General features: G+C 40.0%; 10 protein-coding genes across 10 annotated transcripts; 7 read left to right on the top strand and 3 right to left on the bottom strand. All coding sequences in view use genetic code 12, as the record gives it.

Annotated features, from left to right (window-relative positions):
- Window positions 1-3,662: 3,662 nt before the first annotated feature.
- On the bottom strand, window positions 3,663-9,038 carry UBR1 (E3 ubiquitin-protein ligase; the record flags this gene model as incomplete). The annotated part of the gene is made up of 1 exon (XM_007372766.1): window positions 3,663-9,038. One exon carries the CDS (start codon window positions 9,036-9,038, stop codon window positions 3,663-3,665), a length of 5,376 nt encoding a protein of 1,791 aa, XP_007372828.1.
- A 527-nt stretch (window positions 9,039-9,565) lies between these two features.
- On the top strand, window positions 9,566-10,864 carry TYS1 (tyrosine--tRNA ligase; the record flags this gene model as incomplete). The annotated part of the gene is made up of 1 exon (XM_007372767.1): window positions 9,566-10,864. One exon carries the CDS (start codon window positions 9,601-9,603, stop codon window positions 10,837-10,839), a length of 1,239 nt encoding a protein of 412 aa, XP_007372829.1.
- A 979-nt stretch (window positions 10,865-11,843) lies between these two features.
- On the top strand, window positions 11,844-12,707 carry SPAPADRAFT_58634 (guanine nucleotide exchange factor; the record flags this gene model as incomplete). The annotated part of the gene is made up of 1 exon (XM_007372768.1): window positions 11,844-12,707. The coding sequence occupies one exon, from the start codon at window positions 11,876-11,878 to the stop codon at window positions 12,635-12,637; it is 762 nt and encodes a 253-aa protein (XP_007372830.1).
- Window positions 12,708-12,757: 50 nt separating this feature from the next.
- Window positions 12,758-14,814, top strand: ZUO1 (zuotin; the record flags this gene model as incomplete). The annotated part of the gene is made up of 1 exon (XM_007372769.1): window positions 12,758-14,814. One exon carries the CDS (start codon window positions 12,774-12,776, stop codon window positions 14,058-14,060), a length of 1,287 nt encoding a protein of 428 aa, XP_007372831.1.
- Window positions 14,083-14,796, bottom strand: SPAPADRAFT_130711 (uncharacterized protein; the record flags this gene model as incomplete). Its single annotated transcript, XM_007372770.1, has 2 exons — window positions 14,083-14,552; window positions 14,592-14,796. 2 exons carry the CDS (start codon window positions 14,794-14,796, stop codon window positions 14,083-14,085), a joined length of 675 nt encoding a protein of 224 aa, XP_007372832.1.
- Window positions 14,815-15,018: 204 nt separating the features above from the next.
- Window positions 15,019-17,205, bottom strand: TYR1 (prephenate dehydrogenase (NADP(+)); the record flags this gene model as incomplete). The annotated part of the gene is made up of 1 exon (XM_007372771.1): window positions 15,019-17,205. One exon carries the CDS (start codon window positions 17,160-17,162, stop codon window positions 15,819-15,821), a length of 1,344 nt encoding a protein of 447 aa, XP_007372833.1.
- Window positions 15,159-15,716, top strand: ARL1 (Arf family GTPase; the record flags this gene model as incomplete). The annotated part of the gene is made up of 1 exon (XM_007372772.1): window positions 15,159-15,716. One exon carries the CDS (start codon window positions 15,159-15,161, stop codon window positions 15,714-15,716), a length of 558 nt encoding a protein of 185 aa, XP_007372834.1.
- Window positions 17,206-17,330: 125 nt separating the features above from the next.
- ERG8 (phosphomevalonate kinase) lies at window positions 17,331-18,566 on the top strand (the record flags this gene model as incomplete). Its single annotated transcript, XM_007372773.1, has 1 exon — window positions 17,331-18,566. One exon carries the CDS (start codon window positions 17,331-17,333, stop codon window positions 18,564-18,566), a length of 1,236 nt encoding a protein of 411 aa, XP_007372835.1.
- Window positions 18,567-18,924: 358 nt separating this feature from the next.
- SPAPADRAFT_58641 (uncharacterized protein) lies at window positions 18,925-21,052 on the top strand (the record flags this gene model as incomplete). Its single annotated transcript, XM_007372774.1, has 1 exon — window positions 18,925-21,052. The coding sequence occupies one exon, from the start codon at window positions 19,181-19,183 to the stop codon at window positions 20,570-20,572; it is 1,392 nt and encodes a 463-aa protein (XP_007372836.1).
- Window positions 21,053-21,400: 348 nt separating this feature from the next.
- PDC12 (Pdc12p) lies at window positions 21,401-23,455 on the top strand (the record flags this gene model as incomplete). Its single annotated transcript, XM_007372775.1, has 1 exon — window positions 21,401-23,455. One exon carries the CDS (start codon window positions 21,459-21,461, stop codon window positions 23,244-23,246), a length of 1,788 nt encoding a protein of 595 aa, XP_007372837.1.
- Window positions 23,456-23,700: the final 245 nt, after the last annotated feature.

The following is a 23,700-nucleotide window of genomic DNA, read 5'->3' on the forward strand; positions in this document are numbered from 1 at the left end:
GGAAGACATGTCATCGGTTGTGAAAGCATCATCGGAGGAAGACATGTCATCGGTTGTGAAAGCATCATCAGAGGAAGACATGTCATCGGTTGTGAAAGCATCATCGGAGGAAGACATGTCATCGGTCGTGAAAGCATCATCAGAGGAAGACATGTCATCGGTTGTGAAAGCATCATCGGAGGAAGACATGTCATCGGTCGTGAAAGCATCATCAGAGGAAGACATGTCATCAACCGTAGAGCTTTCCTCTTTAGCACTTTCAAGTACAACAATAGGGAGATGTCCTACCGGCAGATTAGATGAATCATATGGGCAGACATGTTTAAAAATATATGCTTCTTCATTTCCCTGTGGTTTACGTCCTCTCACAATAAGATTAAATGGAGAAGAACAAATTCCCTGCTCACATGGTACTCCAGTCATGACCCAAGTGGCAGTGTAAACCATTTTATCAAGGAATATGTGACTAGTTTCCGGACGAGGAGTAGAAACTCCTATAGTTCCATGGGATTTGTAAACAAGATCAACTGTATTTAAAATGAACCAGTCATAAATTTGAATCTCTAATTCTACAGAAACAACATAGTCATTTGAATCCTTTATCTTTTTAGCAGATCTGAATCTAAACTGGCTTAGGCTTATCGGTGTGTTAACGGGTAACATAGGATTGACACGATCACAAATTTCCTCTCCTAATTCGATAACAGTTGTAACTAATCCGACTGGTACGTTCTTGTATTTAATTTCTGTATGCTGGGTGTGCTCGGCACACTTGTGATCAAGCGATACAGGTCCACACTGGTACACCTCCTGCACACTCTTCCAACTATTACTACAAAATCCAGAAACGCGCCATTTGGAATTTATATAGAGGGCGTCTAAGAAAGCTGGAGTAGCTGTATACTGTTCCCTATACGTAAATTTTTGACTTTTAACTCTTTTGTTCCATACATGTTGATTAGGTCCATCAAAATTCAGCACAAGCTCTCTAAGTTCGAAAGTCTTACTGCAAACGGGAGTCATATCAAAATCTATCAGCATATAATATAAACCATTATTTGCTATTTCAACGGAATGCACATAATTGGTACACTTATTGCTCTTGTAGAAACGAACAGGGCACGAGGTAACAGGTTTGTCAATAAAATTTATTAATGCTGAGTTTGCAATCACGATTGCAAAAAGCGTAAAAAAGGATAATAGTTTTTTCCACATTTTCTCTATCCGTAAAGAATAATGAGGAATTTATTTGGATTGGTGACAACATTTGGAAATAAATACATACTTATATTGCTAGTAGGTCACCCATATTCAATTTTTTTTTCTGGTAGATTGTCAACAAGGTAGATTATAGTCAAAGGTATTAATAGAAATTGACACTGCGTAGTCAGGCATAGGGTTTTCTGAGAAATATCATGTGGTTATGGTTTATAAAGTTTAAGTTTACATAAGCTCTTGGTTATTTAATTGCTCTTGAAGAACAAAATAGGGTCTATATTAAGTTTTCTTGACAATATTTTCATAATAGACTACGGCAAAATCTGAGCAGTGGGTTTTACTAAAACTGTCAGCATATTTTTAAAGCTAATAGTAATAAATGATGACCCTGTCTAGGAGGTTCTGCGTGTTATAGTCATACGATACCTACAAGAATTGATGATGGTGTTTTGTTTTATTAAAAACTTAACGTATAAAGATTAAGGATTTATGTATCAATTTCTTGTAAAAGGACATTGACTTCCACGAGTAGAAGTTAAATTCCATTTAGAAAGTAATGAAATGTTCACCAAAAGATGAACCAAAATAAATAAATCAGTTTGGGTGGCACCTGTTACCAACCAGCTCTTTTTTTGCAAGTATGTTTCTTGATTGGACGATTCTTTTTTTATAATAGTTTTAGAAAGTAGTCTATAAATGTAGAGATATATTCAGATCGTCATGTTTGATCCCAATTCCCGCTTACGAGTAAGAAGCTGGCTTCCCAAACTTTTTAGCTTTCAATGCCGTCCAAGTTGAGAAGGAACTTGACAAAAGTGATAAATCTTGGCAGCATTATTATTCAAAATTTTTTTTGCTATTGTTTACCCCTGTATCTTACAATCCAAATAATAAAGTTAATGTGTTCATATATGAACGATGTTGACATATTTTGTATCTTATGCAAAACTGGGATTGGAAAACTTCGACGGTCAATTTTTGGTTGCGAAAAACAAAAATTTTTCGGCAAAAAAATAAGCGTGACTTTAGCGTCTGTCCGAGGACTAGAACTATTCGGATACTAAAGTGGAATAAGAACGAGGATAGGCAATAAAGCACAGATAGCTACAATACCAACAACAATTATGAATAAGATATAGTAAAAATAAATACTTGAAAAATAGTTAAACTAAGAAATAGGGGTTTTTGTGAGTGGGTGGTAGGTTCGTAAAAGTCCCACACAAACAACATTCGATGAACATGGATAAATGCATATTCTCTTGGCACTTATATGCTTAAAATTTTTCCGGATGAGAATTACCAATTTGTATTTAACTTGAGCTATAAATAGCAAAAGTTAGCCATGCAACTATAATTAAGTGTCAATACATAGTGATTGATAACATAGTAAAATTGATAGAAGCCTATATCATACTTATTTTCTTAAAACTATTGCTTTTATTGAATGCACGAGCCCAAGAACTATTGGGGGAATTGAAGGACAGAACCGAAAGGTTGTTCCTAAATGGTCAAAGTTAGGTTAGGGATTTTTTATATGTTAACACCTTAAATGTCATATGCACTTGTCGCTAATTCATAGAATGACAAGGGACTTTCAGAGTTAAGAACGATTTTTTATAGGATATCTCTCTATTTTTTTACGAGAATAAAAAAAAATATCTTGGTATTTCTCCTTGGCTCAACGGCGTCTGATATTATTGGGAATTTTAAATAAGGCACTTTGAGAAGCTTAAAGGAAAATAATCGACTGTTTAGGCTTTATTTTGAGTGATTTTAGTTGTATCCCAGGTATTACTTTTCCATGTAGAGATCATTAGTCGATTAAATATAGAAAGCGATACTGATTATATCTCTGTGTTATACGTCGCCTGATGCAAAGAAAATACTTGGCTAAACACAAAGTTTCGGGGTGGGGTTCAATTAATCTAATTTACCCACTTCAATCTTGGAGCATGTAAAAAAGACTTATTATTTTCAGGTTGTTTTCTTGATGCAACATAAAAAGTTTAATCAATATGCCAATATAATATTTATATATTCCCTAAGTCATGTCTTGGCCCAGAAACAATAGAATTAAACTTTTAAGTATCAGCTTCATGTGAAATTAAATTCAAGTACTGCAAATGGAAACATGTGCTTGGCGTGATACTTATTGGTGAGTTTATTTTCTATCAAGAAGTCCAAATCTATGGGGCCATGACTAAGCTATATATTGGCAATTAGTGCATAATTGCTGATGCAATGAAAACTATTGAATAACGATTCAACCAATGCGTAAAACATTGGGCCAACAATATAATAATAAAAAAAAGCCAGCACATGTTCAACTTGAAGACATTCGTTGTACATTTAGCTGCGCGCGTTACTTCCTGGACGCTGCTTAATGTTTATTTAAATACTGGCAAACGTAAATATATTAAATATTATATACAATGACAACTAAACTAAGGGAAAATACCACCTCTGATCTCAGTCTCGTCATCTTCGTCCATGTCCTCCGAGTCATCCTCAAAAGGAGAAGTATTACCATCATTGCCAAGCAAATCATCCACGGTCCTTGCCCCGAATAAATTTCGTGTAACAAAACCATACAAACCTTGGTTCAACCAAAGCTTATTCAAGCATAAATATCTAAACTCATTCAATGTTGCCTTGAGCTTGGTTCTTCTTGGCTTGACTTCTCCGTGTACTGTCAAATAAGGGCCTTCCAAATCTAACGGAATTCGGCTGTGTCCGATATGCACATTCAAACGAAGAGTATTTGTCGATGGTGTGTAAAATATTCCGGTATGACTGGCGCAAGTGGCCATATGGCTTGGTTGTCGACTGTTACTGATCCAAGTACTGCAGAACAAACAAATTGATTTATCGTGAGTGTTCAGATCAGATGCATTCAACAACGAAGCATTATAATCATGAGGCAATGTGATTAAGTGAACCATACCTGGGGAATTCAAATTGAGAATACCCTTTTCGAAATACTTGGGGATTTTAGACAAGAATGTAACTTCAAAGATTTTATTCTCGAATGAACTATCATCACCAGTCAACAAGGTATTAATTAGTTGGTTGAACGATGGAACCAGTAAACTTGCTGTTAAAGCATCAGTACAATCAACCCGGCTTTGATCTTCAATTGCCGCTTGTAAATTAGCAAATTGTGGTTGACTCTCATACATATTCTCTCCTTGGACTTGAGAAGTCAACAAATCGGCAAGAATAACAACTTGCCTCAAGAATACACCCATCAAATGTTCAATACCAAGATAGAGACCAACAACTACCTGGCTATCCACGGGTTTAACCTCAATCTCCATCATCTCCGTTACTTGAAAGAGAAAGCCCTTAAACAAGTTCAAATGCTTATCAGGAATATTGACATCGGTTTCACTAACAAAATACTGCTCATAGCCCGGATTATTAGCGCAACTAAATAAAATTGAATACAATGATACTGCAAGCAACTTGGTCATCCCCATTGTAGTCAACGTAGCCAACGACTCTCCAGTCTGGAAAAACAAGGCAACAAGGTCGTTAAACACACTATCCAAAATCGAATCCGAGTCCCAGAACCTTTCAGCCTCAAACTGGAACAAAGCTTCTGTACCAAGTAATGCAGGAGAATCCCTCTTAGCATAAGCAAGTGCTCTTCCTTGAACCAAACTAATCAATAATGTCTTGGTTGATCCGGAGAACTGCGAAAGGAAATTAGAATATGCTTCTTCTCCATTAATTCTCGTAGCTATTTCATTCATTCGAATCGTATTGGCAATAAGCTCAGAATATGCGAGCAACAAGTAGAAATAACTTTCACTCTTGGTGTTCCCCGTTCCATACTTTGTCCTGTCAGGGATGCGTGTCAATACTGTCGATAATACCATTCTATGAGCATCAAATTGTTGCTCAGTATTCAAATACTCCTCATTGATCAAGGATGACACAACATTGTTGATTTTCGAAGTGGCATCTATACAATGAGTTATCATATTATACCTAGTGAATTGAGGCTCGCCATGAAGAAAACGATCTGAGATCCTGTTAGTTGCCGATGGAATATACGATGGAATAAACATATCATGCAAATCATGACATAATGGGCAAGGATAATGGGTTAAACCGGTTGAGCCACGTTTATAACACTCATAATGGATACCATGTCCACAAGTAGAAACCACAGGAAATTCAAATGGAACATCATTTTCTGCATTAAAATGATATCCTACACCATAAGTAGTAGCACTCTCATCATATGCTATTGACTTGTCCCACTTCTTATACGCATTGGCAACTTGATCGTGTTTAGATGTGGGGATTTTCCAAAATGTAGCAGCTTTCGTGGAACTAGCCAATATTCCAAATGGACTGTCAACAGATTCTTGTTCCCCACACAATACACAAGTACGCAAATGGCCCTCAACTTCACTCTTGTCATCATTATCAAGGTCAGCATCAAGGTCTTTGTTCTTGGACAAAAACTGTTCTCGCTGTCTGGAGAACTTCCTCATGATTCTATTGGCACGTTCGGTAGCCAATCTCTTTTTCCGTTCAACTTCGGTTTCAAACAAGGCTGATTTGCGCTTCTTGTAAGACTGAATATAATCTTCACCAAAACAGTCTACTAAACTTTCTAGTACGCGTTTATCTTTAACCACGAGTAAATCCACGAGATAGTCAGCTTTTTGAATGACGTATTTCGACATCTTTGATTCCACAATAGTAAGCAACAAGTCACTGATAGGAATATCAACAAAATATGGATTCAAGTACTCTTTACCGTGAATCAATTCATCATCTAGTAAAATGGCATGAATCAAATGTAACAATTGCGGAAGATAGGTTTCATCCGAAGTATCAATTGCAACTTGTAAAAACTTGTAAATCAACTTGGCAAACATTTGCGTCTTGACAAATTGGCCAATATTGTTATCCACGAGATCATAATTGGCGCGCGTGATACGGGGTTGGATAATCACATCATCCTCTTTAATCTTTCTTATTCTGGCAACATTCTTGATTATGCTCTCACTAATTACTTGAAATTTACTGGGGTCCAAGTATACACTCAACGGATCCAATTCCTCATAGATGGCTTCCTTCAATCGATACAACCCACTGTCAGTTAATGAACTCGGTGGTTGGTAATCAGCAATGCTGTACAATACCTTGTCAATTTCTTCAGTGGGCAAATTCGATTCAATTTTGTACCGCAAAAATGTGTATGATTTACCCTCACGACATAATCTATAAGCCATGGCAGTTCTCAACATTCTTCGTGCTCGTTCAGTTGGAGTCTCCACAGTGAGGAAGGTACGGTCGGTAATCAAGTTGTAAATAAATACAATGAATCGTTCACTGATAGTGACAAACCGTTCTTCATATATCGTCTGGGAATAACTCACTTGATTAAGGAACCATGGCAACAATTCCCACCGGTCTAATATGTTAGTTAATGTCTTTTGGGGATCATTTCCGAAAAGCGCCGCAATTTGAACAATATGGAAATCACGATAATAAGTGACATCACACGTCTTGGAACTAAAGTATAGTTTGGATTGATGTGTAGCGGAAAGACCATTTCTAATCCAGAAACCAACTTTTATTTGTGAGCCAAGGACAACACTTCTAAGGGAAATATCAGCAATTTCAACAAGTTTTTGGGAATAAGATTGCAAGGTGGGTATAAACTGATTGATTCCGTGATATTCAATCATGAATGAAAGTAATGAATGTAACGGATTGGCGAAACTGATTTGTTCTTTACTCACTTGAAACTTGACTACTCCTGGTTGGGAAAATTCAATAGGACGGGCAAATAAATACTTCATCAAAACTTCAGCATTTTCCACTAATTTAGGATTGCTATATTGTAATTCAACAACTTGCTTGACTTCAAGAACCACCGGGAAAAAGAAATTCAAGTGAAGCATAAAATCATCCGAGTCTCGTTCAACATGATCCCCATACTTTCTCTTCATCAATAAATAACTTTGAAAGTTTCTCAATAAAAGAATGTACAATCTAAATGTGTCATCGTTCATAAATGCCTTGATCTCACCGGCAGCCAAACCCGAAGATGCAAAGTGTGTCAAATGTCCAATGGCATATTTGATTGCCAATTTAATAGCTCGTTTCTTTTGCGAGTTTATTCCAATATCATAGAAGCTGTGATACCCAGTTTTTTCATTGTATACTGTAGATGTGCGTTCGATTAACGCCGCAAGAGGCCCAATAATGTTTCGCAACAAGTCCTCGCGTAAAATGTATTGGACACTGTTGGGACACGTGAATATTTGCGAGGAGATATCCGCCAACAAGTTCAAATGTTCTTCACGATCAGTCAATGCCATCATATTTAACAACATGGGATACATTTCAATAAACTGTTTGGAAAATTCCATTTTTGTGTCTGGTTCAGAAACAAGACAAGGCACAAGGAGAGAACCTAGTTTCATTCGAATGGATTTACGTAATCTGATCTGATATGCTAAAAGATATTGCAACCTTGAATGCAGAATTGTTGATGGGTCGTCATTGGCATCTAATATTGCAGAAATTGGATGTTCTAATGCATCTACAAAATCAGGATTAATTCGGGTCAACCCCGCATCTTTGAACTTCCCTTGGTATTGGAACCCATTGATGAAATAATCATGATCGCTTAAGCTGCCAGATTTAAACGGTTCAACATCAACACTAGTGGAAACCTCATGAGAAGGGGCTAACAACAACTCACAAAAGACATGCTTGCATAATTCCCTGAATTCGACATTTCCTTTAAAGTTGAGAATTTCCTCAAACCATTTAAACATGTACTTGACAATTTCTTCTCGGAAATGATCTCTTGATGATTCAACAGTAGCGATAAGCCCACCTTGTTCTACTAATATCTTGGCCCCAAACACATTCTCAAAATGGGGGTCTCGCTTTAAAATTGCAAAACCCTCCTTGTCAATCTTGTATGCAATTTCACTGGCTTTGCTGTCGCCAACACCTGTCCCGGCATTGATCGAGTCAATTGCCTCTTGCAAATTGTGATACTCGTCATTCCAAAGGATGAGGAGCCATTCGTCAGAATTAACATCTTCGGTATCACCATATCGTTTACTAGGCAGCAATACTGCATTATCGGAATACGTTTTAGTAGTTATGGTCCCACTCAGGTCAATCTTGTCATGAACCATAGGTAAAGCAAGTACCGACATATTCAACACGTCCAAAATATAATCAAGACAAACGGCAATAGTATCTCTTAGGTATGGAGCCAATTCAGAAACATCCTCTTGTATGGTTTCCGGTTCGTCTTCGGTCGGTATCTGACATTTACAATGGAGTTTCTCCACGAATGCTTCCTCATCTCCACAATCACAAATCCCCCCATTCTCACCTGTGGACTTGTAGATGTAGATATTGTGATTTACATGATCATCGGGGTTGAAACAATACCCACACAATACACAGGTATCATCAAACCCACAGTCCTGACAACAATACACGGCTTCATTTTCAGCAAATACCTTAGCACACGCCTTATCGGGGAGATGAGTGTATTTCGTTTGTTTCAACGTGTTGTAGAATACCTTGAATGGGGGTTCAAGAGAGAGGGGGAATTGCAACTGTTGCGATTGTAATTGGTCCAATTCGTCAATGGAGATATCGGGGAATAGACTGGTGAGATGTTGTCCCTGATTAGTAATGGCAACGTATAGGGCGCGATACAAGTCGTGTTTGGTTGCTTTGGTGAATTCAAAGTCTGCTCTTGCGGGTAATTCCACTAGGAACTTCCTTAGCTGAGTTTGTAGGTCTGAACCAGAGACTACCATGATGGATCAGAGTAAGAATGTGGTTGCTACAGCAGATGAGTGGAGAATTCAAACTTTGGTTGTAAGTTTGTCTCCTACGGAATTTTTTCTGGGTGTCCGGTGCACACTCGCCGTCTAGTTCCCCAAAGGTTTTTAGTGCGGTAAGTTTTAGACGGGGAGAGAAGGGGAGAGAGAGAAGGGGGGAGGGAGGGATCGAGTGCGGCCTGCCAAGTCCAAATTGCCAACGATTACATATTTCGATAGATCGGGCAGGAACCTACATCGATATGCCACTACCAAGGACTATATATACGCCTTAGACAAGTCAAACCCGGCAGATAGACAGATATACTGACAAACTCACAGACTGACACACACACGCACACGCACACGCACACGCGCACATTTGTACCACAGCCTTGCTATTCTTCCCTAGCAAGTGCAATCGAAAAACTTACACTGTAACCACCAACGGCTTTCGTAGCGACAAGCAAAAAAAAAAAAATTTTGATATGCCGATTTGGATGAGTCAGAAATTTTTCACTTTCATACAACAGTTGTTATAACCCTATACACGCAAACCATGAGTAGCACTTTCGATAACGTAGTGACTGATCCTACTGAACAATACAACTTAATCACCAAGGGGTTGCAAGAAACCTTGAATGGCCAAATCATCAAGGACATCTTGGAAAAGGAAAAGAGACATGTCAAGATCTACTGGGGGACCGCCCCAACCGGTAAACCCCACTGTGGTTATTTCGTGCCTATGATCAAATTGGCCCATTTCTTGAAGGCTGGGTGTGAAGTCACTGTTCTTTTGGCAGATTTGCACGCATATTTGGACAACATGAAGGCGCCATTGGAGGTTGTCCAACACCGTTCCAAGTACTACGAATTGGTGGTCAAGGCCATTTTGAGATCTATCGGTGTTCCTATTGAAAAATTAAAGTTTGTCGTCGGATCTTCTTACCAACAAGGTGGAGATTACGTGTTGGATCTTTTCAAATTATCCAACATTGTTTCTCAAAATGACGCCAAGCGTGCTGGTGCCGATGTTGTCAAACAAGTGGCCAACCCATTATTGTCTGGTTTGATCTACCCATTAATGCAAGCTATTGATGAACAACACTTGGATTGTGATGCCCAATTTGGTGGTGTCGATCAAAGAAAGATTTTCGTGTTGGCGGAAGAAAACTTGCCAAGCATTGGCTACAAAAAGCGTGCGCACTTGATGAACCCTATGATCCCAGGTTTGGGCCAAGGTGGAAAGATGAGTGCCTCTGATCCAAACTCCAAGATTGATATCATTGAAGATCCAAAGGTTGTCAAGAAGAAGATCAACTCTGCCTACTGTGCCCCAGGTGAAGTCAAGGACAATGGGTTAATTGCATTTATTGAATATGTTGTGCAACCAATTCAAGAATTGAAGGCTGGTCAAGATGGTGTGTTTGATTTCAAGATCGACAGACCAGAAAAATACGGTGGTCCAATTACCTACACCAGTTTGGATGCTTTGAAGGCTGATTATGAAAGTGGTGCCTTGGCCCCACCAGATTTGAAATCAGGAACTGCTGATCGTATCAATGAATTGTTGGCCCCAATTAGAGCTGAATTTGAATCTAATGCAGAATTCCAAGCTGCGCAAAAGAATGGTTACCCAGCTGCAGAGGCCAAACAAGAAAAGAAGGTGAAGAAGCCAAAGAATAAAGGTACTAGATACCCAGGCGGAGCGGCTGCTGCTGCTGCTGCTGCCCCAGCTGACGCCAACGGTGCTGTTGAAAAGACTGCTGAAGCATTAGAAACTGTTAAATTAGATTAAGTAGTTTAATGATTATCACGTGACATCCAAATAACCAATCAACTGCGATTGAAAAATAATTAGTGTAGAGAAAAAAATGCTAAGACAAAAAATTTCAATTGACCAAGAGTAGCAGCACTACAGTCTTGTAAGATATAACAACAATGGTATGTGATACAATCCATTAGAACAGGTTGAGGGGAGACTACATTATTGAATTGACAGGAAACATTTCTATTTGCAAAGGTTTTTTTAAAAAAAGAAAGCGCTAGGAATAACTTCTGCAACAAACAACACATTGAATCAGGCACACACCACTATCGAAGAAAGCGTGTTGTTGAACTATTATAGAAATGTACTAGCCGGAGATTATTCAAGGGCTCCAAATGATACATTGAATGACCCTTCAAATGACACGACGAATAATACATGCAAGTTTTACAACAAACCAAGGTACAACAAAACCCCAAGTCGTAAACCATACAACCAAACTCAACCCATAGTAAAACACCAATACTAACACCTTCTAGTCATTAATCAGTAAATTATTCCAAAGAAACTCCGTATACGTTGCCACCATCTTTGGAGGTGCTTTTGTCTTCCAAGGATTCTTTGATGCTGCCGTTACCACCTGGTACGAAAACCACAACAGAGGTAAGTTATGGCACGATGTTAGAGGAAAGTTTGTTGAAGGTGCTGACGAAGATGACGAATAAACCATTTACCTAAAGATTTAACTGCTTCTGTTTATAATAATACGGTCTAGCCCTAGTGGGATTGCATGTATTTACATACAAGTTTTGTTTGACTATACATAGAGACAAACTTGTTACACTTATTAAATATATATACTAATCATACTGATGTAAACTTAATCATGCAGATTTGCTTGTTAGAACAATAGTGTAACACCAGTCTAGCAGTAGTTTTACAGTAGATGTTTGACTTGACAGTTAAATCACGTGATAACGTCAATATCAATTTTTTTTGTAAAGACTGTTTAGTTTGCACAACGTTATACACCCACTCTTTACTTAACAGTTATCACATAGACATAATGGCCGTTATCAACCAACCAAACAGCCAAATCAGATTGACAAATGTCTCGCTAGTCCGCATGAAAAAGGGCAAAAAGAGATTTGAAATTGCCTGCTATCAAAACAAAGTGCAAGATTGGAGACTGAAAGTCGAAAAAGATCTTGATGAAGTGCTTCAAATCCCACAAGTGTTCATGAACGTATCCAAGGGACAAGTTGCCAACAATGACGATTTACAGAAGGCGTTCGGGACGACAAACCAAGACGAAATAATTTTAGAGATTTTGAACAAAGGTGAGATCCAATTGAATGAAAAGGAACGTAATGCTAATTTACAACAGAAACAGAACGAGTTCTTGAACATCATCAGTACAAAATGCATAAACCCAAGATCAAAAAAGAGATATCCTCCTTCAATGATTGAGAAGGCGTTGAATGAGGTCAAGTTCCATTTGAACCCCACCAAGCAGACAAAGATCCAGGCATTGGATGCGATCAAGATGTTGGTTGAAAAACAGATTATTCCTATTGCCAGAGCCCAGATGAAGATCAGGATCATCTTGACCAAGAAGGCATACCAAAAGGTGTTTACTTCTGATATAAAACCAAATATTGATCAAGTAGATGAGGAAGAGTTCACTGGGAAGCAGTACGAGATTGTCGGTATAATAGATCCAATCAACTATAGAGTGTTAGTAAGCATAATTGAAGGTGACCAAGCCAAGATCGGTAAGGGAGAAGGGACAATTGAAGTGTTGGACATGTCTGCCGTTAAAGAGTAGATCGATGAGTTGTGCGTAAATAGCAGAATTTCCGCGTAAATAACATCCCTAATAAATTTCTACACCATCACAAAAAAATTTTCAACTATTTTGTAGATCTATGTTATCACTGTAGAAGACAACACTACAATCAATCATGTCTATTGTATTACCATCGGGATCCGGTGATTCTTTCAAGGCCGTTAACAAATACTCTGCTGCCGTACGCCGTCCAATTGAACCAGTTGGCCGTTACTTCTTAGCCCACGCTTCCAGAACCTTACGTGGACACACCTGGTCTGAATTTGAAAAATTAGAAGCCGAAAGAAATGTTAAGCAAGTTGAAGAGGATGAAGATGACGATTTAGGAGACGAAGAACAAAGCGAAGAATTACTCGCTCACGACCCAAGAGAATGGAAGACCGCCAACTTGTACGCCGTCTTGGGATTGTCTCATTTAAGATGGAAGGCTACTGAAGACCAAATCAGAAGAGCCCACAGAAAACAAGTGTTGAAGCATCACCCAGATAAGAAGTCCGCTGCTGGTGGATTGGACCAAGATGGATTCTTCAAGATTATCCAAAAGGCATTTGAAATCATGTTGGATCCTATCAAGAGAAGACAATACGATTCCGTAGACACCGACAACGATCCAAAGCCTCCTTCAGCCAAGACCAAATACGACTTCTTTGAAGTTTGGGGTCCTATTTTCGAAAGCGAAGGTAGATTCAGTGTCAAGCAACCCGTTCCTGCTTTGGGTGGATTGGATGCTACCAAGGAACAAGTAGACGAATTCTACGGATTCATGAACAAGTTTGAAAGTTGGAAGACTTTTGAATTCAAGGACGAAGATGTTCCAGATGACACTGCTAACAGAGACCACAAGCGTTATATCGAACGTAAGAATATTGCCACCAGAAAGAAGTTGAAGCAAGAAGATAACAAGAGATTTATAGAATTAGTCGAAAGAGCTTACAGTGAAGATCCAAGAATCAAGATGTTCAAAGACCAAGCCAAGAAGGAAAAGGCCGCTAAGAAGTGGGAAAGAGAAGCTGGTTCTAGAAAGGCTGCTGAAGAAGAAGCTGCCAAGAAGGCCGCTGAAGAAGAAGCCGCCAAGAAGGCTGCTGAAGCTGAAGCTTCTAAGAAGGCTGATTCCAAGAAGGCCAAGGAAGCCGCCAAAGCTGCTAAGAAGAAGAACAAGAGAAGTGTCAGAAACTCTGCTAAGGACAACGATTACTTTGGTGATGCCGGTAAGGCCAGTGATATTGATGCTGATATTGAATTATTACTTGAAAAGTTCGATGATGTCAAGTTGGGTGAAGTTGCTGCCAAGGTTAAGGATGCCGATGCTGCAGGTGTCAAGGCTGCTCTTAGTGAAGTTGTTGCTGAATTGGTTGGTGCTGGTTCATTACAGGCTTCATACTTGAAGTATTTCTCTGCCTAGATAGATTAAATATATATACTAACTATTTATCGTCTTGTTCCTCTTCCTGTGGTGGTTCTTTTTCTTCTTGTTCGTCGTCAAGATCTTCATCGGACACGGCAAACTTTTGTTTCAAGACCATTCCTTTCAAGTGGTAATGAGCCTTTCTCTTCTCTTCAAATCTTCTATGTCTTTCTTCGGCCGTCAATTCTTGTTCATTTTCTTCGTCTTCTGGTTGTTCGTTTTCGACAACAGCCTCTTCATTAGGTATGACTTCACCACCACTAAGCGACCCCACGACGGGATGTTCCTTATCAAACTCGCCTTCACCCAAAGTGAACGAAGGAATATCGTCTTCTGGAGCCGCTTCTTCATTGTCGTCATCACGATAGTACTCACCCAATGGGTTAAAGCCACCCTCATATGGAGTCTTTGGTTCATCGATCTTCATGGTAGCAGCCTTCTCCTGCTCGGTCTTGTACAAGTTAATCTCATCCCACTTCAAATGGTCGCCTTCAGATTCACCTGGTTCCGACTCAGCCTCGCTGCCACTGGCCCCGAATGATCTTCTTCGCTTCTCCTCGGCGATCTTGGCTCTGATTTTGTCTCCTTTGGTGGAGTACTCTGAGCTAAGCCTAGCGTTCAATTGCGTGTTCTTGATGACTTCTTGACGATCCAATTGGTCCAGTATTTCATGGGGGACATGCTGTCCTTCGTCTCTATTCCTCAAGATTCCTCTTGGTTTGTTGTCTGACATATTGATTAATGCAAGTGTGGAAGAAATACCAGCAAGTTGAGAGACACTTAATTGAAATTGTGTCAACAGATTTTAAGAGCGTGGGAGAAGAAACTGACAACCTCGGAAGTGCCAGCAGGAGGGGACTGGATCACGTGCACGGGAACCACCGGAAGTGCCAATCTCAACGCCCTCAAAATTTCCAATACAAACAGAAAAAAATATGTGGCCGCTTACAATTACCAAGACCGGTACTAACAATAGCTTGGTAAACAGTCAAAACAAAGGTGAAATAGTATCCGAATCCACTCTTGTTTGGTCTACCATAGCATACTATAACATATCCGACAATAATTACACTTGTACACAATATTTAAACTAACATGGGACAAGCATTCAGTTTTGCCAACATATTCGGCAAGCTTTGGGGTGTCCAAAAGGAAATACGAATTCTTATACTAGGTCTAGACGGTGCAGGGAAAACCACAATCCTATACCGATTGCAAATGGGAGAGGTCGTCACTACCAAGCCTACCATTGGATTCAATGTCGAGACCTTGAAATACAAGAATGTCACGTTGAACATTTGGGATTTGGGTGGACAGACGTCGATCAGACCGTACTGGAGGTGCTACTACAGCAACACATCCGCCATCATATTCGTGGTTGATTCGACCGATAAAGACCGTATTGATACCGCGTGCAAAGAGTTACACACCATGTTGAAAGAGGAGGAATTGCAAGATAGTGCGTTGTTGGTGTTTGCCAACAAGCAGGATCAACCGGGTGCCATGACAGCCGCCGAGGTCAGCCAAGCCCTCGATCTCACTGATTTGAAAGATAGAAGTTGGAGTATTGTCGCCAGTAGTGCCATCAAGGGAGAAGGGTTGACCGAGGGGTTGGACTGGTTGATGGATGTAATCAAAGACGAACAGTTGTAATTTTGTATATCCTACGTGCATAAAGTATATAATTAATTTGATAGTATTACTAGTAATGAAAAAAATAATAATAGTAATAATAATAGTAATAAAGAAAAACAGCTACGTGGACTCCTGCTCTCTCTGCTTGACTCTCTCCAATATCGTGTGAATCATTTCATTACCAATCTCATTAGCCTCTTGAAACATGTGTCTAAAGTAGTTTTGCGTTTCAACAAATTCTCGTTTATACAATTCAAAATTACCAAAACTGATAATGTTGGACCAGGTTTGAGCAGCAATGGTAAAGTTCAAATCATCTTGCCTAAAGCTGGTGTCGTTGATGGCCACGTCAATGCACTCATCCAACATGTTTGGTGTACAGAAGATAAACTCAGTAACACCAAGGAATATTCTAAACAACGGAGTGGAGCAGATTATATGATCATAAGGGACAATTCCCAAGTTGTACCAACTGTCGGCAATCGCCAACAACGACAAATGCGAGTTTGGTTGTCTTCCTTCAGGAGGAACCTTTCTCAACGAGAACTCCTGCAAGAGATCGTCATTCAATAACAAGTCATGTTTGCTAGCAACGTTATTTCCTCCAAACACAAACTGTTTCACCTTCATTAATCTCTCTTTTAATTCTGCGTGTTTCCCTTGAATCATCAACGTAAACAATTCAGTAGTGGATTTTGAATATTGCAACACTTGATCATGTGCTGACGGGTTAGTAATGGCTAGTCCAGCATAAACATGCCATTTATTGGAGAATATCCGTAATGAGATGTTAATCTTGGCGTTTTCAATCCCACCAATCCATTTGGGTGTTTCCCATGGATATTCGTTGGTAGATTTCCACGCAACACCCATAGACAAGAATGCCGCATGGGTGACTGCTTGCGTATCAGCAGTGATTCTATCATGTTCCTTCGCTGTCAACTTAACGTGCTTAGATTGTAAGCAGGACATTAAACATTCAACAAATTGAAATGACTCATCACGAGCCCGATGTTGGATCAACACGAGTGGTTGTCCAGTAGGGTCAACTTTAGGACCATGCAAGGAATGAACGCTGATGATTTCCGTGTCTGGCGGTAAATACTTTTCAAATGCTGCAATCTCGGGAGCTTTACAACTGGTTTGTCCACCGATGATGGCACCAAACTTACTTGAAGGGCCATACAACGCCACCATTTTGTCGATGTTGGCCGCTTCTATACTGTAGATTATAAAATCGGAGATTCGGGAAACCAAATGACCATTCTTGAGAATGGTGAACTTTTCCTGGGAAAACTTGGCAAGCGTTTCTTCATAGAGCTCTTCTCTGTCACATCCAACCACTTTCCACCCAGCTTTACTAAACCTTCGGGCGTAGAGTGTACCCATGTCACCCAATCCTATGATCCCGATGGTTTTCGTCTGTTTCAATTGATCTATTTGCTCTGTTGTTAGTTGGTCCATGGTCGTCGTCTATTGCCAAGTAAAACTGGCGTGTGATGTGAAGAAAAAGATGATGTTGTAGTTGTCTGGCTGACTGGCTGAACTCACTCGCTCAACTACGCGCACAAATTTTGAAAATTTTAGGTAAACTCCAACGGACTAGGTTGGTTGTACAAACACTACACTCTAATGTCCAAAGCATTCAGTGCGCCAGGTAAGGCGCTATTGGCAGGAGGTTATCTAGTCATTGATCCAATCTACAATGCTTATGTCACAGCGTTATCTTCAAGAATGCACGCCATCATCACACCTACTACTACATCCACTGATCGCCATATCATAATCAAGTCTCCTCAGTTCGTTAATGGACAATGGGAATATACCATCACCACCAATCTTGCTCCTCCTAAGGAGATCAACGGGAACAATAATCCATTCTTGGAAGCAGTCTTGTTTATTGTATTGGCATACATTCAACCGGAATCCACCTATGATTTAAACATTGACATATATTCTGATCCAGGATACCATACCCAAGAAAACACCACAGTAAAACAACTATCCAAAAAGAAGTTCCTTTATCACTCCCGTGCAATTAATGAAGTGGAAAAGACCGGATTAGGCTCATCAGCTGGGTTAGTTGCTGTGGTTACTACTGCCCTTGTGTCATACTTCAAACCAGGTCAAGAAGCTGATAAAGATCTCTTGCATAATATTGCCCAAATTGCCCATTGTTATGCCCAAAAGAAGATTGGGTCTGGGTTTGATGTTGCTGCTGCAATTTATGGGTCAATTATTTTTAGAAGATTCCAACCAGAAATTATAGACAAGGTGTTTCACACTCTTGAAACAAATCATGATGAATTTACTTCGGTATTGAAACTGACGGTTGAATCCAATTGGAATTTCAAACATACTCCATGTTCATTGCCTAAAGGAGTCAGATTACTCATGGGAGACATCAAGGGCGGGTCAGAAACACCAAAGTTAGTCTCGACTGTACTTGCCTGGAAAAGGGCTCAACCCGAAGAAAGTTCCGTCGTATATGCAAATTTGGACGGGGCAAATAATAATTTCATTACTCAATTACAAAATTTCAATCCACAAGATTTAACTCCGTTGCAACTGGCAATCCAGCAGATTCGTAAGGGTTTACAAGAGATGACTGAGAAATCGGGTGCTCCTATTGAACCACCGGCCCAAACCGACCTCTTAGACAAATGTCAGTTGATTGATGGTTGTATTGGCGGAGTTGTCCCTGGAGCCGGTGGATTCGACGCCATTTCCGTATTGATCTTGGAAGAATCAGTGGACACGTTGAAGCAAACTACCGAATCAAATAAAGAGTACTACCATAATGTTACCTGGGTGGATTTGCACGAAGAAAGTGAGGGGATTGTACTTGAAGATGCGAAAGATTACTAAACTTCTATTATTTAGATGTAAAGCAAAAAAGACACTTTGATCAGTACTTTTTTTTTCGTTTTTTGTTTTTTGTTTTTTGTTCTGTGCGCAGTATTTTTTAGATTTTCTCCGCCACGCTTCGGTAATCTAGTGACCCAAGTGCATGGATCATGCATGACTGGGTTATTTTTTTGTAGTGAGTGCTGTGTGCATCAGCTAAATACATCATGGCTTATCATTCGCTTCAAGTAGGAATTTAACGTCATGTGTAGCAGATCAAGTGGACTGTTGGATGAAACACGCAAAGCATACTAGAGTAAAACCAATAACCAAACTACAACCAAATCTTTATGATTTTGCTCAAAAAACTCATGCTACGTCAAATTATACCCCCAAAAAACCATATCATTAAATTTCAGATATCGTAAATGGGCAATTCAATTGCAAAGTACTGCTAAACATAAAATATTAATAGCAACAAAACAACCAGCGCCGTAAACCCCCAGTGGAACCAGACAAACAAAAAAAAAATTAACCTTTTTAGTCTGCATTGTTTTCTTTTTTTTGAACTATTTCATATATAAATGTCGGAATCATCCCTCGCTTATTTTGTTATTCTGTAGATCAAACCAACTATGAATAACTATAACAATATAGGAGGACTACCTCCACAACCTACACAACCTCCCTACCCGCATTCACCATATATGTCTGATCGCCAGCCACAGCATCTGCTACAACAACCATTTTATGATCAGCAGGCTGGCGCGTACGGCACTAGCAACCCATACCCATCCCAGGAACCCACCCTACAACCAGAAATACCATACACGTCGCACTCCTATGATAACAGCGACTCTGAATCACCCCCGGAATCGCCTATCCTCCATCATGTCGCGTCCAACAGCAGCAACATAAGTGACATTGCAGACTTCAACCGTCTCAATCGTAAACAGTCAAGCGAATTGCGCACCGATGAACGACAATACGGCTTGTTTTCCACATTCTTCTTTTTCATCTCGCTCGTGTCAGCCATCCTCATCATCTTGTTTGAATCGTACATGTTCGCCGTGATCAATATCCACCATGTCGATTTAGGCGATGGCCGATACGTGGAGGTGTCGATCTACTTTGCCTTGTTTATCTTTGCCGGGATTTTCCAAGTGTTGATTACTATAATTGGGTTGAAGACGAGAAACATGTTGTTGTTGTTTTTCTTGTGCTTGTTTTATTGCTGCATGTTGATCTATTCGGGGATCCAGTACAATGAAGTGGCTCGCAGAATCACGGTTGTCCTTCGTGGAAGATGGTACAAGGCCACATTTGCCCTTAATATCGCCACAATTGCCGTCATTGGTGCAACACTACTCTTGCAACTGATTATCCTTATCGTGGCACTTCGAAAATACGTCAACTGGTTCACATTCAAGAAAGTCGGGGCAGACATCACCCTCCGTCGCATGTTCACTGTCTTCCAAATCCACAGATCCATCCTCATGTTTGATTTCTTCTTCTTTGTCGGATTCACGATTCAATTCGTTGTGATTATGGTGAATGATCGAACATCTGTTGAATTCATTCTTACCATAGTGGTGCTTCCATGTACAATCATTTTGCTTTTGATTAGTGACATCTCTACGTGCCGAGAATTCATATTTGGTTCCCTATTCGCCATTGTGTTGTACCTTGCTGGGATGGCATATGTGCTATTCAAGATTATCAGATTGTACACGCACTATACTTCAGCCTATGGGTTTGCCATTGAAGCCGGGGAGTACTTCATGGGGCGGAAGTCCCTTACCGTATTTGGCGTGCTCACGCTTGTGTTGTTATTGATCACGGTTGTACTTGAATGCATGGTGATTTATAACTTCAAAAAGGGACTACTCCCAACTGTGTCCACATACTATAAATGGATACCGGGATACAAGAAGGAAGCAGCTAGTCTGGGAATTAATATCAGCGATGATGACAGTGAAGCCAAGAATCAGCGCACGGACTCGGCTTCCGATGGATACATTGACTAAAATAGACGACAACGGGTTGGTAACCACCGTTGCTGGTACTATAGGCGGTCCGGCACATCATGACATGTCCGCGGTTCGGAATATCCTCAAATGTGTATTCCACAGCAGTTTTGTACACTTGCGACAATTATAATTGAAATCTCACCATTGTTTAGTCGAAATAGAATCGTATGTTGGTGCTTTTCTCGCATTGTTTCTAGTTTGATTTTCCGCAATTGCAGTACAAAACTGGCATCGCTGGTTCTACATGCAGGATATTTTTCTTTTGCTTGCCGCAACTCGAGGCAGTACATCGCGCATAGTGCAGTACTAAAAAAATAAATTTCCCTATTGATAAAGGGGGATCAAAAGGGGGGATTTACTTTTTGCGCATGTGGAGTGAAGTGCCATCACTGAAATTAATGAAATTTGTGAAAATTTAGTATGTATCGGATGTTTTAAATAATTTATTTTTTAATAACTACATTGTTACTATTTTTTATTTTGTCCAATTGATGGGGGGCGGGCTCACAATTGTAGAGGTTGACACCCCCGTCCTTCTCTCTCTCTCCCCCCCTTAATTACCGGAGAAACGTCCACCGAACGTTCTAGCCTATAGTTAAGATGGGCTATTGAGTAGCGTAGATGTAGTACTAGCTCAATTGAGCCAATTGAGTATGTGGAATGTGTGGTTGTAGAGTGGATAGTCAGCTATCATATGTCAGGCATGACATAAATGCCATCACGTAATTCCGAAATTTCGGCGTCAAGTGTTTTACCCCCATGCTATAAAAAGAATGCAAATTTCCCTCTTCCTGAATTTCACTTTTTCAATTCCTTCTTTTCTTATCATATTTTACACGTAAGCTGCGATTGTAATACCTGTTACACAAAATCCATGCAAAACATGTCGGAAATTTCTTTAGGTAGATATCTTTTCGAAAGATTATACCAATTAGAAGTGCAAACCATTTTTGGGCTCCCAGGTGATTTCAACTTGTCCCTCTTGGATAAGATCTACGAAGTTGAAGATGTTCATGGCAAGGGCTCATTCAGATGGGCTGGTAACGCCAATGAATTGAATGCCGCCTATGCTGCCGACGGGTATGCCCGATTAAAGAGAATTTCCTGTTTGGTGACCACATTTGGGGTTGGTGAATTGTCGGCCTTGAACGGTGTGGCCGGTGCTTACGCTGAACACATTGGGTTGATCCACGTTGTTGGTGTGCCCTCGATTTCGTCCCAGTCCAAGCAATTGTTGTTGCATCACACTTTGGGTAATGGTGATTTCACCGTGTTTCACAGAATGTCCACCAACATTTCTCAAACTACTGCGTTCATTTCCGATTTGGCTACTGCTCCTAAGGAAATTGACCGGGTTATTAGAACCGCCTACACTTTGCAACGTCCTGTGTACTTGGGTTTGCCAGCCAACATGGTTGATTTGACTGTTCCTGCTTCATTGTTGGACACTCCAATTGACTTGTCCTTGGAACCAAATGACAGCGAAGCTCAAGAAGAAGTTATTGAAACTATCTTGACTTTGGTTAGACGTGCCGAAAACCCAATCATTTTGGTTGATGCTTGTGCCGCCAGACACGACTGTAAGCCAGAAGTTAAGCAATTGGTTGAACTCACTCAATTCCCCGTGTTTGTTACCCCCATGGGTAAAGGTACTGTTGATGAAGGTGGAGTTAGTGGAGACTTGCTTTCCGACGACCCACAATTGATTTCTAAAATCACAGCTAAATTAGCCCAAGGTAAGACTGTGGCTTCTAGATTTGGTGGGGTTTACATTGGTACTTTATCTAAGCCAGAAGTCAAGGAAGCTGTTGAACAAGCTGATTTGATTATTTCTGCTGGTGCATTATTATCTGATTTCAACACTGGTTCATTCTCGTACTCTTATGGTACTAAGAATGTCATTGAGTTCCACTCTGACCATACCAAGATCAGACAAGCCATTTTCCCTGGTGTCAAGATGAAGGAACTTTTGCAACAGGTGATTTCCAGAATTGGTCCTGTAGTCAAGGGATACAAGCCAAAGCCAGTGCCAAAGATTAAGATGATCAACACTCCTGCTCCAAAGACTGCTTCTTTGACTCAAGAATGGTTATGGACCAAGGTCAGTTCCTGGTTCCAAGAAGGTGATGTCATTATTAGTGAAACTGGTACTTCTGCATTCGGTATCCCACAAACCAGATTCCCTAATGACGTTGTGGGTATTTCCCAAGTTTTGTGGGGTTCAATTGGTTACTCGGTGGGTGCTACTTTGGGTGCGGTCATGGCTGCGCAAGAAATCAACCCAGATAAGAGAGTCATTTTGTTTGTTGGTGACGGTTCATTGCAATTGACTGTACAAGAAATCAGTACTATGATTAGACATGGAACTACACCATACCTTTTCGTGTTGAACAATGATGGTTATACCATTGAAAGATTGATTCACGGGGAAAATGCTGGATATAATGACATTCAACCATGGAAGAATTTGGAATTGTTGAACTTATTCAATGCTAAGGACTATGAATCTATCCGTATTTCTACAATTGGGGAAGCCGAAGCTATATTTTCAGACAAGAAGTTTGCCAAGAACTCCAAGATCAGATTGATTGAAGTTATGTTGCCAAGAATGGATGCTCCACAAAATCTTGTCAGACAAGCAGAAATCACTGCCAAGACTAATGAAGGTTAAAAGTTCCGTGATCTATTCCTTCACCTGTTTATGTAAAATTGCGATGACTATTTTTTATAGTATTTTTATTTAATAGTATTTGTCATCATAAACTATTATGCAATGCATACTATGATCAGTAATGTCTAACGGGCTTGCCTTGTATGATATGATTATTAATGTATAAATGGCTTATGTTGAAGTTTAATGTGTCATAAGGCTTATCTTTGAAGATATTGAAAGAGTCATGAAGTGTGGTTCGCTTATGACGTAAGGTGCGCTGTAAACGTGACGCACTCCGGGCTATATATCCGAGACAAGCTCGGATTTAACTTAAAAATCCGAGCAGATTCTTGCGTGTAATGCATTAATTTTTTCTTCTGTGGCTTATCGATCCGAATTTTTCACTTTGACAGGATTTTTTGGAAAACCGCAGGGAGGGGGGAAGGGGGATTCGCAAATCCAGAAAAACTAT

Source organism: Spathaspora passalidarum (genome assembly GCF_000223485.1).
Source record: "Spathaspora passalidarum NRRL Y-27907 unplaced genomic scaffold SPAPAscaffold_1, whole genome shotgun sequence".
NCBI classification, from domain to species: domain Eukaryota; kingdom Fungi; phylum Ascomycota; class Pichiomycetes; order Serinales; family Debaryomycetaceae; genus Spathaspora; species Spathaspora passalidarum.